The sequence below is a fragment of the Bos indicus x Bos taurus genome, chromosome 2, assembly GCF_003369695.1.
Source record: "Bos indicus x Bos taurus breed Angus x Brahman F1 hybrid chromosome 2, Bos_hybrid_MaternalHap_v2.0, whole genome shotgun sequence".
Lineage (NCBI taxonomy): Eukaryota > Metazoa > Chordata > Mammalia > Artiodactyla > Bovidae > Bos > Bos indicus x Bos taurus.
Genome location: NC_040077.1, coordinates 55,235,475 through 55,249,223, shown reverse-complemented (window position 1 = coordinate 55,249,223; position 13,749 = coordinate 55,235,475). Strand labels below are relative to the sequence as shown.

Genomic DNA, 13,749 nt, shown 5'->3' with positions numbered 1-13,749 from the left:
CAGGATCTACTCTTAAGTTGTAGGCTTCCCTTGTGCCTCATCTGGTAAAGAATCTGCCTGTAATGCGGGAGACCTGTGTTCAATTCCTGGGTTGGGAAGTTCCCCTGGAGAAGGGAAAGGCTACCCACTCCAGTATTCTGGCCTAGAGAATTTCTATGGATTATATAGCCCATGGGGTCACGAAGAGTCAGACAGGACTGAGCAACTTTCACTTTCACTCTTAAGTTGTAGGAGCTTTAGTAATCAAAAGTGGTCTGAGCACACAAACCCAGGTCCTTCTGGCTAATTCCAGTTTGCTTGTTTTCTAGCTCAACCAATGTTTTAGGTGACTGAGTACACACTGTGAAGTTTCCCTCCACATGTGTCAAGCTTTATGTTGCTGACAGATACACTTTGCATAACACTGCTTGCAATTTTCAGTCTTCTCCATACCTCTGTTATTGGATTCTGCATGCTGAAATTCCATTCTGTATGTAGCATGGTGAACTCATTTTAATTTAGAAAGAGACTAGCAATACTTTTCAACAGGAACTTTTAAAATGGAAATTGAAGAAGATTCATTCATACAATAAAATGAAAGTAAAAACAACAAAATGTACCAAATGCATGTGTTTTCTTTATCAAATTCACTAAATTCATTCTTTCCTTTCTTTCTTTTTAGTTATTTTTTTGCTGTTGACTAAATCATGTCTGACTGTTTGCAACCCATTGACTGTAGTCCACCAAGTTCCTCTGTCCATGGGATTTCTAGGCAAGGATGCTGGAGCAGGTTGCCATTTCTTCTCCAGGGTATCTTCCCAACCCAGAGATCAAACTCACGTCTCCTCGTTTGGCAGGTAGATTCTTTACTACTGAGCTACCAGGGAAGCCCCTTTTGGGAGCTACAAGCTATCCTTGTGCTGCTTGGAAGTCAGTGCTGTAATGACTAATGTGTCATAACGAGATAAAATATTTCCTTTCTGTAAAAATGAGAGAACAGAGTCATGAATTTGTGTTAAGAATTAATTCCTAATTATTTTATTATATTTATTAAATTTAATATTGTCAAATATATTAATTTTAATTAACTGGGCTAGATTAATTTCTTTTTGGAATATTTAGAATATATGAGATTCACACAAGAAGTTTTAAGGGTGACTAATTTTCCTATGGTGAATCAATATAGATAATAAGGTTTGGCATTTATCCTGGTCCATTTTGAGAAAGCCTTTAGTTTGTAAATCATATTCAGGATTTTTTGGCATCTTCTCATAAGAATCTAGTTTTATGAAGATCAATATGAAAGCAAAATAAATAAAATTTTATATATGAGTTGGTATCTAAATTAAATACATTAAAATAAATACATATAGGTTAGATTGTGGATAGAGAAAAATGTAATTGCATATATAAGGAAATGTATATTCCAATTGGCAAGTAAAATAATTAAATGGAATTTTAAAATTTCTTCATATGCATTATTTCAAGGAGTTAGATAATACTTAAGAGAATCTTATTCTTCTTTTGATTCCTGATCAAACACACTAAATGAATATATTATACACTGAGAATCATGTAGGAACAGGTTTAGTATAGAAAGATCAGAAAAGAACAGTACATGTGTCTATGTATGCATACTTGTTTGTCTGGGTAGGGAGCTTTTCAGATGTCAGAGTTTCATTCCCTGATTAGTTTTAATAGACTCTTTACATACTTTATCCCCTTGAATTTAAAAGGAAATTGAAATGTTTACTGGAAAGCAACCACAATCACTTTTTCTAGGGCCACAGAAGATAGACTTCCTTTTCATAGTAACCGGAAGAGTTCTCAGATTCTTTTAATAGAGTAAGAGCAGATAGGGCCACAGAGACTGTCAGTCCCATGAGCATCTAAATAAACGACCATTTTGCACTGCAAACGTAATCTAACCAGGATTGTGAATAAAAAGAGGGTTTCTCTTCCTCACAGCTTCTTTAAATATTAACAAAAGGAATTACCTTAAGGATGGCAAATATTAAAAGTGTTTTGATACATCTCAGTTCATTTGGTCTCTGTTAGTTGAATTTGTTCACTTCTTTATATGATTGTGAGGAATTTTGTGGAAATATCCTATATTTCCCACCAGGGCTTCCCTGGTGGCTCAGGGGTAAAGAATAAACTTGCCAATGCAGTAATGTGGGTTTGATCCCTTGGTCAGGAATATCCCCTGGAGAAAGAAAGGGCAATCCACTCCAGTATTCTTGCCTGGGAGATCCCATGGATGGAGGAGTCTAGTGGGCCACAGACCAAAGGGTTGCAAAGAGTTGGGGCCACAAATTATTTGGCAACTAAGCAACAACATCCTGTGTTGAGAGGCATCATACTGTATGTATATAATGTGTTTTCATTATTCATGCAATTTAGATAGTGATATTACCACCCATATTAAATACTATGTAGGAAGACATGATTTTTTTTTTAATACAATGTGGAGATTTTGAACTTTCCTATTGTAAAATTTTTATAAGCACATTCCTACGTACAGCTACACCCATATACAAAAGTCCATTTTTCTTTCTTTAAATGAAGCTAAATTATGGAAATTAAAACATCAGTGTTATAGAAAATCATTAATAATAGATATCTTTTCATTATCCTTACCAAGAAGAAATTGATTTTTCTAGGAAACCATTCAGAAAACAATTCAGTTGATACAAAAGCATTCCCAAGACCAAACTATCACCTCCAAATTGTTAAACTTTTCTCCTTATTAATTTTCACAAGGGTCACAAATATATTACACGTGTACTCAGGATCTTTTATGAGGAAAAGGAAACATATCCATCTTTGAATCATATATTAGGCTTTGTAATTATTTAGAGTATGTGCTCTGCTGCTGCTGCTGCTGCTGCTGCTAAGTTGCTTCTGTCGTGTCCGACCCTGTGTGACCCCATAGACAGCAGCCCACCAGGCTCCCCTGTCCCTGGGATTCTCCAGGAAAGAACACTGGAGTGGGTTGCCATTTCCTTCTCCAATGCATGAGAGTGAAAAGTGAAAGTGAAAGTGAAGTCGTGTCTGACTCTTTTTGACCCCACGGACTGCAGCCCACCAGGCTCCTCCGTCCATGGGATTCTCCAGGCAAGAGTACTGGAGTGGGTTGCCATTTCCTGCTCTAGAATATGTGCTCAGAATGCAACAAAAAGAAAGCAATGGAGATAGAAGTGATTTAGACGGAATTTTTCTACAAAGGAAAGCATTTCTAAAAATTAATGCAGTGTTTGAATTAATATATTTCTTTATGTCTCTAGTAAGTAAAAAAGTCCTTAGAGACTTGATGTTAATTAGGTCCTAATTAACCCTTGAGAAAACATCTCTTCATTGAGTGTGACTCAAAATCAGGAGGAAGGCTGAAGGTGGGAAAATACACTCAATTCTCATGATATATTTTTGCCTACAATCAAACATCTTTTCTAAACACAAACCACATACATATGATAAAGCTGGTGTTCTTTCTATCTGATGATAGAGTTCAGGGCACTTTACCTGAACAAGCAGACAAACATGTTCCCAATTTTCTTTTCTCAAGGCAGAAATGTTTTGTTAAACCACTGACTCTGGAATCACAGTATCACTCAGTCATCTTGATCCTAGCATTCTATGTCATTGTGCAAGCCCACAGAAATAGAAGAAAATCCCTCTACTAAGGTAAATAACAGGTAGAGATCCAAATATACTTTCCCTTATTTCTAAGTCCACCATAGGTCATGCATTATTTAGGTATTTTAGAATACTTTATTTGGTTAAATTTAGAAATATTAAAAAGGCCAAAGTGGTACAATCAGTGCCCTACTGGCAAATTAAAAATAAAAAAATAAAATATCACCACTTGTGATAAAGATGTGAAACTTGAAACAGCTGGAAACTTGAATTAGAACAGGAAAAGATAGAAGTGTAAGCAACTATATCCCCTAAATTTCAATCTGAATTATATGGTACTTTTCCCAAGAATCAACATATATTTAATGCCATTTTATTTTTGTACTGATATTTTGTTTTTATTTGATCCCTTGTTTTACTATTAATATATATATATATATATATATATATATCCCTGTCTTCATTAAATCACAACTCTAGATTTTATTAGAGAACTCATTTATATTTTCATATGATCCATGTAATTGAAATATGTTTGAAAGATATTCAAATTTGCATAATCACCTCTGAGGAAGTATTTGGCAATGTGACGATTTTCAGTCTTTAAAGAAGCTTAGTCACACATGTCTATCTGGAATTTTGTTTTAAATGTAATAAAAAACTTGAATTAAAACTAAGGAGGACAGAATTAGGTTCTAGAAAATACAGTTTATTTCTGAAAAGAAAATTAAATTCTAACTTCTATTTCCTTGTAATTCACTAATTTACCTTCTATTAACATTATCTTTAAAACTATACAATCATAAAAAGGAAAACCTGTCATAGTCTTTAAATAAAAGGAAAATTTCTTATTATTATACTTATGTTTATAACTGAAACTAAGAATCCACTGGCTTCTTATGTGACCCTGCTAGAGTTCAAGGCTAAGAAAGGAAATACTACCAAAGAAGAAAGACCTTTAACTTCTCAGTCTGAATTTGTCCACAGAGCCAGAGTAATTGGACATTACATTAGAAAGAAGGAAAAGACCTCGCAACATACTTGATCTACGCTTTCTCGACATCCTTTCTATTTTGAATTACCTTTCTAAACTAAGATTTACTCTTTTTCTAATGTATCTCTCCATCTCTGGTTTTGAGTCCAGGTTATTTCAGTCCAAATGTGGGAAAATGGCAGCCAGTAAGTTCTGTCAGGTCTCCAGACAAGTTGTGTTAAGCCTGTTCATTGCTCACCATGCAATGTTTAAAAAGCAGTAGCTAAGTTTGAACACTTAATGCACATAAATAAGTGGAGCTCCTCCTGAAAAACTGGAACTTTTGGTGACCAAGGACCTTTCCAAAATGGCATCAATTTAGTGAGTCTGTCCAGATACCAGATATGCATCTCCAGTTTTCTACAGTTCTTTCTACTCCTTATAGTTTTACTGACTCCAACATGAAGGACGGGTTGCTCTGACAGTTTCAGTAAACATATTGTCACATTCAACGTGCTAGAATATGAGTTAGAGACTTCTGATCCAGTGGGTTCTTTCTCTATTTCAAGTTGAAAACAGATTCACTTGACTGATAGCTTGATTCTGTTTCCACATCAGGATCCTTACCTTAATCCTCAACTTTTCCCTGTTTCTTTGTTTAACATTTTATCCCTGCTTCCCAAACCAATTAACTTTTTATAAGTTTTAAGATCTAGTTACACCCATCATGAGTATATAGGTAAACCCTTGACCACTGAAGAATGTAGACTTGTAAAAAGAAGGAAAATTATAGAAAGTTAATAGTATAACTTCATGGAAATAATATTAAGGGGACATTTTTCATGATACATTCTATTAAAATATTTGGTTGCAGGGGTTTTACTTCAAATAAACTTAGTATAAGTAACAGTTCAGAGGGAACATGTTTTTATGTATGGTATCAATCTACTGTGACAAAGACTTCTCATTTGTCCTTTGCCCAAAAGCACTCCTTGCTAGGAAATACATGATTGTTTAAGAGCCCAACTTCAAAGTCTAAATTTGTGTGTGTGTGTGTGTATGTGTTTTTACTTCTGATAGCATTTTTCAATAAAGCACAATAGTCACAGCTTTGAAATGCATATTGAATGTCTCTGGCAATTAAACTCATGCTTTCTCAATAACTGATAAAGCTGGGGTTGAAAGACAAGACAGGTTATACGTTCTCTTTGAACTTTCAATAAAACTATGAAAAATTCAGTATTTCAGTTGCATTTTTCTGCAAATGGACTCACCACGGCAGTGTACTCCTTCATCATATCCATCTAAACAGTCCAGGACGCCATTGCACAGTTGGGATAAATGAATACATTTGTTGGCACCAAGGCAAGCAATGTGATTCCAGGGGCACTTGGTTTCTACCTCCTCAGGACCTGGAAAAATTGTAGGAAGGAACACCGTGATTTGGGTTAGCTTAAGTTTTTCAACTCCAAAACTATCAAGCACAATAAATTGTTAGCATAAACTTATAAAACAAAACAATGAAAAATCCTACCAGAGACCAGTACTGATTATCAGAGACATCAAAATTAGCTTATGTATTTAAAAAATTAAATTTTAAAAGCTGCATAGGAAATAAAAGGTGCATTTTTGTCAAATAATGCATTAAAAACACAATTATTTTTCAACCCATAAATAGGCATGAATTGAAAATCTAAGGGTTGATTTGACTTATTGTTCTATCTCTTATCCTTAGATAAGTGGGAAAGATACTTAAACCATGTAAGATACCTCAAATGTGAAATTCATATAATGGCAACTTGTTGGCAGGGCTCTTTTTAGAATTATATCAGGTAACATAAACAAAAAGGTTTCAGTGGAACTTAAATGAACTGTGTCCACCTTAGATTTATTTTATACTTTTAATCTTTATAAGTATGGAGAACAGCTAGCTTTATACTTCTATCTGGAGTCTTTTGTTTTTAAAAAAGTCTTAAAACTGAGTAACTATCAAGCAAAAGAATTTTCTAAAGAGCAGATGAACAGGGTGCATTCACTGAGTTCACCTACTGGTGGTAACTGCACTTTATATAGTCATCCCTTGCATTTTTAAAGATATACTTAACTCAGAACATCAAGATTTTTCTTCAAGCTCATCAATTACAAGTTTTTATCAAACATTCACACTGTATATTGCTATATCCAATTTCAGGTTGCTAAATTCCTATTTATACTTGTTTTATAGGCATCTTCCAAATTTCCCATAATGATTTTTAATTTTGCCAAGCTCTCTCAAACCCAAAGTACAGTCACACCACAGGACTGTAGTCATGTATTAATCTGACACTGATTATTGCAATAACCCAGATGTTTCACTCAAGACACACTTCTGATTTATAATCAGTTTTGTTAATATCTATGGGACATTATTTAATCAATTTAACATTAGTTTTCTCATCTGTAAATGGAACTGCCAGCTGAGTCTACCTGGGTTGCAAGGATCAATAGTCACTCATGGCAAAGCACTAAGCATTATGGGATGTAGGCCCAGAGGAGGAATTCCATATGTGTTAAACACGTAAATAAATGCAATGCAGTCGAGATTCTTGTAGAGGAGAATCTAGAGCCAGATTCTTGAGTCCAGTTTCTGGTTCTATTAGTTGAGTAACTTGGGTAAGTTATACTTTGTATTTTACCAGGTTGTTACAAGAAGTATATCAAAAGTTCTTAGTATTTTTCCTGGTAAGCACTAAATAAGTGATTGATATTAATGTAGTTAATAATGTTCTAAGAAGGTGAATTGCCTTTTAGTAAACACATCTTATAACTTTCTTTTCTATTTCAAGGCCCTAAAGAAAAAAAAAAAAAAAACAGCTCAAAAATATGTTTTATGTTATTTCAGTTCAGTTCAGTCACTCAGTCATACCCGACTCTTTGCCACCCCTTGAATCGCAGCACGCCAGGCCTCCCTGTCCATCACCAACTTCTGGAGTTCACTCAAACTCATGTCCATCAGGTTGGTGATGCCATCCAGCCATCTCATCCTCTGTCGTCCCCTTCTCCTCCTGCCCCCAATCCCTCCCAGCATCAGAGTCTTTTCCAGTGAGTCAACTCTTCGCATGAGGTGGCCAAAGTACTGGAGTTTCAGCTTTAGCATCATTCCTTCCAGAGAACACCCAGGGCTGATCTCCTTTAGGATGACTGGTTGGATCTCCTTGCAGTCCAAGGGACTCTCAAGAGTCTTCTCCAACACCACAATTCAAAAACATCAATTCTTCAGTGCTCAGCCTTCTTCGTAGTCCAACTCTCACATCCATACATGACCACAGGAAAAACCATAGCCTTGATTAGACGGACCTTTGTTGGCAAAGTAATGTCTCTGCTTTTGAATATGCTATCTAGGTTGGTCATAACTTTCCTTCCAAGGAGTAAGCATCTTTTAATTTCATGGCTGCAATCATCATCTGCAGTGATTTTGGAGCCCCAAAAAATAAAGTCTGACACTGTTTCCACTGTTTCCCCATCTATTTTCCATGAAGTGGTGGGACCGGATGCCATGATCTTCGTTTTCTGAATGTTGAGCTTTAAGCCAACTTTTTCACTCTCCTCTTTCACTTTCATCAAGAGACTTTATTTAGTGAGGCAGAATAATGACAATAATGAAAAGGCCAATCTAACATCTTCTAGGATGTGTAAAAATTGTTAGAATTGCAGAAGACCGTTATATACTAGCACTAGAAAACTAAGAAAAAAGAAACTAAACATACTATGTAAGCAAAAAAAAAAAAAAAGAAAGAAAGCTGGAAAAAAGAAAGCTGGAGTTGCCAAAAGTAATATATGTTTTTTGAAATGCCTTATCAAATATGTATTCTAGATATATGTGATTTTTTCTGATGCTAAAACAGCTTTCAACCATTTGTGTTTGGCAGATGTAAACAAACTTTTCTGTTGTAGTTTCACTAGCTTAAATGTTACTACTAATGGATTCCCTGTATTCTTCATTTATATTATAAAATTACCACTATACAAGGGTATTACTTCTGTCAAATACAAATGTACAATTCATATTACTGAAACATGTCTCTGTAACTTGAGTATCAATATTTTAAAAATATACTTCTCCATACATATGTATATATGTATACACACAAATTTAAAAAATATATACATATTTAAATCCAAATTATAGGAACTAAAGCAAGTGAAACTCTTTTTACTGAGGGTTTCTACCTACTGAATCTTATATTTGAAGATTAATATAAATGCATTTTTAAAATAAAAATTTTAAATATAAATCATTTTTATAATTTATAAACTAATAAAATTTTGAAAAGCTATGACCAGTAGTCACAAGAAAGCTGCCTTTTTTTTAAATTAATAAGCTGATTCTTAAAATTTGAAAAAATGCATCCTTGCATAAATGTCAAAGTAGTGTTTGGGACAGTTATATTTAGATATCTGTAAAAATTTCAAAAATAACCCTACCAAAGAACACTTTATAAACCAGGAGACTAAAAATCTTGAGTTAGACACCAAAAATTACTAAGTAGCTCTAAAAAGCCAGATTTTTCTAAAAGCAACATGTTTGTTGACTCAAATACATGTGAGAGTTTTCAATTTTAAGATGGTCAGATAACTAATGAACATGACAGAAGGAGTGAAATGCATATCTGGTATCAAGATGAAAGGCTTAGCTATTTACAAATTTTTAGAAAATAAGAAAAATATCTGGGTTTCTCAAAAGGAATATATAGAACTATTAAATTCTTTCTACCAATAATGTAATGACAAAAATGAAATTTGTTTAGAAAAATGAAAGAGTTAATTGGTTTCTTCATTGATGGATTATAATTACTTTCCTCATCTTTGATATGCTCTTGTCTTGGTTCCCATCCATGCTCAGTAACTGATAAGACAGCTGCAAGATGGACTGCTGCTACTGCTGCTGCTGCTGCTAAGTCACTTCAGTCGTGTCCGACTCTGTGCGACCCCATAGACGGCAGCCCACCAGGCTCCCCTGTCCCTGGGATTCTCCAGGCAAGAACACTGGAGTGGGTTGCCATTTCCTTCTCCAGTGCATGAAAGTGAAAAGTGAAAGTGAAGTCGCTCAGTCGTGTCCGACTCCTAGCGACCCCATGGACTGCAGCCTACCAGGCTCCTCCATCCATAGGATTTTCCAGGCAAGAGTACTGGAGTGGGGTGCCTTTGCCTTCTCCGAAGATGGACTGCACTTTCATCAATTCTCCCCAAATTTTCATAACAAAACATATTAAGACAAAGAAAATTTGCAAATTATACTGAAGTAAAGAGCAGAAACTATTCACAGAATAATTATAGAGGTTGCCCCAGACCTTGACGATTACCCTCAAAATTGAGGGAATCAATATCTTAAACCTCTTTGACCAGCTCTGGTATACTTCAGTTGGAAAACTTCTAAAGCCAGAATGTTGTTGCTGTCTTTCTTGAAAACGTAGTAGAGATGGGGCAGTTTGAAAAATAGCAATGCTTGCCTCAAATTCTCAACTGAAACCAGGCAACATGGGTATACGGTGTAGGTGCTTTGGGGAATAATCTATCTTGATTCCCAATGAACATTTAAGACGTAATGCTGTGTGTATCCCCTGAGGCTCCTTTAGTCAATCCTAAAATTAGAAAACTCACTCTGATCACTACTTCTCCCTGTATACCTGTGACAAGAAGCAGCATGGAAGCTGTATGGACTTCCCAGAATATGTCAATGTTACATTAAATAATTCATCTCATGAGGACTTTTGGCCACTCAGAACTTTTCACAACCAGCAATTATAATCTGGACATAGCAAAGAGGAGGGTCAGCGGCTATCAAATATACCCAGAATTATCTCTTTAATTACTAATTATGAAGATTGTGGGGGGATAAGAGAGAGGTGCTGTGATAACAGGGCAGCACATGAGAAATTTCAAAATAGTATAGACTCTTAAAATTTTAACAAGGATGGGAGTCCTGGTGAGAGAATCACTTCACTTGTCAGTAATTCACATTTAGAAAACATTCCTAGTCCCTCAAATCTAATTTTAGGTAACCAGAGCAATATAGCAGAATTTAAAATACAGTAATTAAATATAAGACAGAAAAACCCTATTATGAGTAGGATTTAAAATATACAACACAGAAGAATAGTATCTGTATCTTAAATTTTTATAAGCTTTACCCAACTAGCTGAAATAGCTTTCATTTTTTTTAACTGAACCTCATTTCACAAATAAGCCTTCTAGTATTAAGCAAGATAGCACAATTCATCTGCATGTTCTTAAATATTCAAATTATTTTCAAACATAAACATCTACTCTGTTCAGAAAAAAAGTGATAATGGAAGACATAAATCTCATCAAATGTCCTTTCTGACTAATAATTGAGATGGTGCATTTTATGAAGGAGTGGAGGTTTTTCTTTTATAATGACAGATATGGTTAAATATCTGCCCTTGTCACTACATCATCACATCTTAGCAGGATCTGTATCAATTCTTCCTCTAAAGTTTAATCTTTCCAGGCTTTTCTGGTGGCTCACACAGTAAAGAATCTGCCTGAATGCAGAAGACCTGGGTTCAACCCCTTTGTCGGGACGATCTCCTGGAGCAGAGAATGGCAACCCACTCCAGTATTTCTACCTGGAGAATTCTATGGACAGAGGAGCCCGGTGGGCTACCATCCATGGGATCACAAAGAGTCAGACACAACTGAGTGGCTAACACACACACACACCTTACACTATGTCACCTTACACTCTGGGAGTTTTGTCCTATCAATACTTGCTGTTTTGTTTAATGGTATTCCCTATCTCTATCTTTCCAATAGTCCTAACTTCTGTCTGCTATTCACTCAGTTTATTTTAAACCTACCCTCAAGAATAAATTTGCTTTTTCTGACTGAATGTTCCTTGAGGTGATATTTATGTATTTCAACTGTTAAACTGCACCTGCTGCATTCCCTCTCACTCCAGCCTCTGCTTCCAACCCTGCTGAGCTTCTCCCCAGGTCCTCCTGATGGTCACACTAACAGTAAAGCCAGAGGCATACAGCATCCTTCAAAAGCTGAGCAGACTTCTGCTCTCTTAGCCATACTTTCCTCCATTATTGTTCATGCACTGAAAACTCTTGTCACACTACTGTTATTTATACCATTCCATGAACATACTTAGATGCATTTCATAGATGCTCTTTTATAAACTTCTCTTTCTCTCCAGTAAAGGAATATTTAGTTCTCTTAACATTTTAGTATACTGCCTGATACTGAATAAACAATGTTCAATATTCAGTTGGTGAATGAAGTTTCTAGCAACTGAACTTTCTTTAATATACTAGAAGTTACCTTTTTAAAATAATCAGTGCATTCTCAGAATTGATTTCACAAAACAAAACAAATTTCACCCAAAGACTTCTCTCAAGCTCTTGATATTTATAATTACTGACCACATGAAATCTAAACTCCTTGGCCTGATTTCATGTTCTAGTTGAAACTAAATTAGCATTATTCACAATTAACCACCATTACATTATATACAGTTATTTTCAGTACTTATACTCTATACAGTCGACTCATTGGAAAAGTCCCTGACGCTGGGAAAGATTGAGGGCAGAAGGAGGAGGCATCAGAGGATGAGATGGCTGGATGGCATCACTGGTGCAGTGGACAAGAACTTGGGCAAACTCTGGGAGATGGTGAGGAACAGGGAGGGTGGGCATGCTGCAAGTCCATGGGGTCACAGAGTCGGATGCAACTGGACGAATGAATAACAACATACTCCATTGATTCTTTTTTATCATTCAACTCCCTAAAATACACCAAATTTTTCCCACCTATAAATTTTTTGGTATGTAGTATAATCATGTGAAAACCATCTCTTTTTCACCACCCAGTAAAATCCTTCAAGATCTGGCCTCTCTATCAAGTTTCTTCTGTGGGAAAAAAAAAAAAAAAGGAAATAGTGGAAAGGTTATGTGGTTTAGAGACAAAAACCTTGAATTAGAGTTTTTATCTGCCATGTATTAGTTGCCTTATTGCCAAATTCAGATTTAGATTGAAGAAAGTAGGGAAAACCACTAGACCATTCAAAGAAAGAAAGTGAAGTCGCTCAGTCGTGCCCAACTCTTTGTGACCCCATTGAGAGTAGCCTGCACCAAGCTCCTCTGTCCATGGGATTTTCAAGGCAAGAAGTACTGGAGTGGGTTGCCATTTCCTTCTCCAAGGAATCTTTCCAACCCAGGGTTCGAACCCAGTTCTCTCACATTGTAGACAGACACTTTACCGTCTGAGTCACCAGAAAGTCCATTCAGGTATGACCTAAATCAAATCCCTTACAATTATACAGTGGAAGTGAGAAATAGATTTAAGGGACTAGATCTGATAGACAAAGTGCCTGATGAACTATGGACTAAGGTTCCTGACATTGTACAGGAGACAGGGATCAAGACCATCCCCAAGAAAATGAAATGCAAAAAAGCAAAATGTCTGTCTGAAGAGCCCTTATAAATAGCCGTGAAAGAAGAGAAGCAAAAAGCACAGAAAGGATATAGCCATTTGAATGCAGAGTTGCAAAGAATAGCAAGGAGAGATAAGAAAGCCTTCCTCAGTGATCAATGCAAAAAATAGAGGAAAACAATAGAATGGGAAAGAACAGAGATCACTTCAAGAAAATTAGAGATACCAAGGGAACATTTCATGCAAAGATGGGCTCAATAAAAGATAGAAATGGTATGGACCTAACAAACAGAATATATTAAGTAGAGGTGGCAAGAATACACAGAAGAACTGTACAAAAAAGAACTTCACGACCCAGATAATCACGATGGTGTGATCACTCACCTAGAGCCAGACATTCTGGAATGTGAAGTCAAGTGGGCCTTAGAAAGCATCACTATGAACAAAGCTAGTGGAGGTGATGGAATTCCAGTTGAGCTCTTTCAAATCCTAAAAGATGATGCTGTGAAAGTGCTGCCCTCAATATGCCAGCAAATCTGGAAAACTCAGCAGTAGCCACAGGACTGAAAAAGGTCAGCTTTCATTTCAATTTTTAAGAAAGGCAATGCCAAAGAATTCTCAAATTACTGCACAATTGCACTCATCTCACATGCTAGTAAAGTAATGCTCAAAATTCTCCAAGCCAGGCTTCAACAGTACATGAACCATGAACTTGCAGATGT

At 35.8% G+C, this 13,749-nt stretch overlaps 1 protein-coding gene across 1 annotated transcript in view; it reads right to left on the bottom strand.

Annotated features, from left to right (window-relative positions):
• Positions 1–13,749, bottom strand: part of LRP1B (LDL receptor related protein 1B) — a 2,173,551-nt gene that overhangs the window by 1,423,374 nt on the left and 736,428 nt on the right. Inside the window, exon 3 of the mRNA XM_027561670.1 lies at positions 5,863–6,000. Coding sequence (XP_027417471.1) covers positions 5,863–6,000 — 138 coding nt within the window. The remainder of the gene's footprint in view (positions 1–5,862; positions 6,001–13,749) is intronic.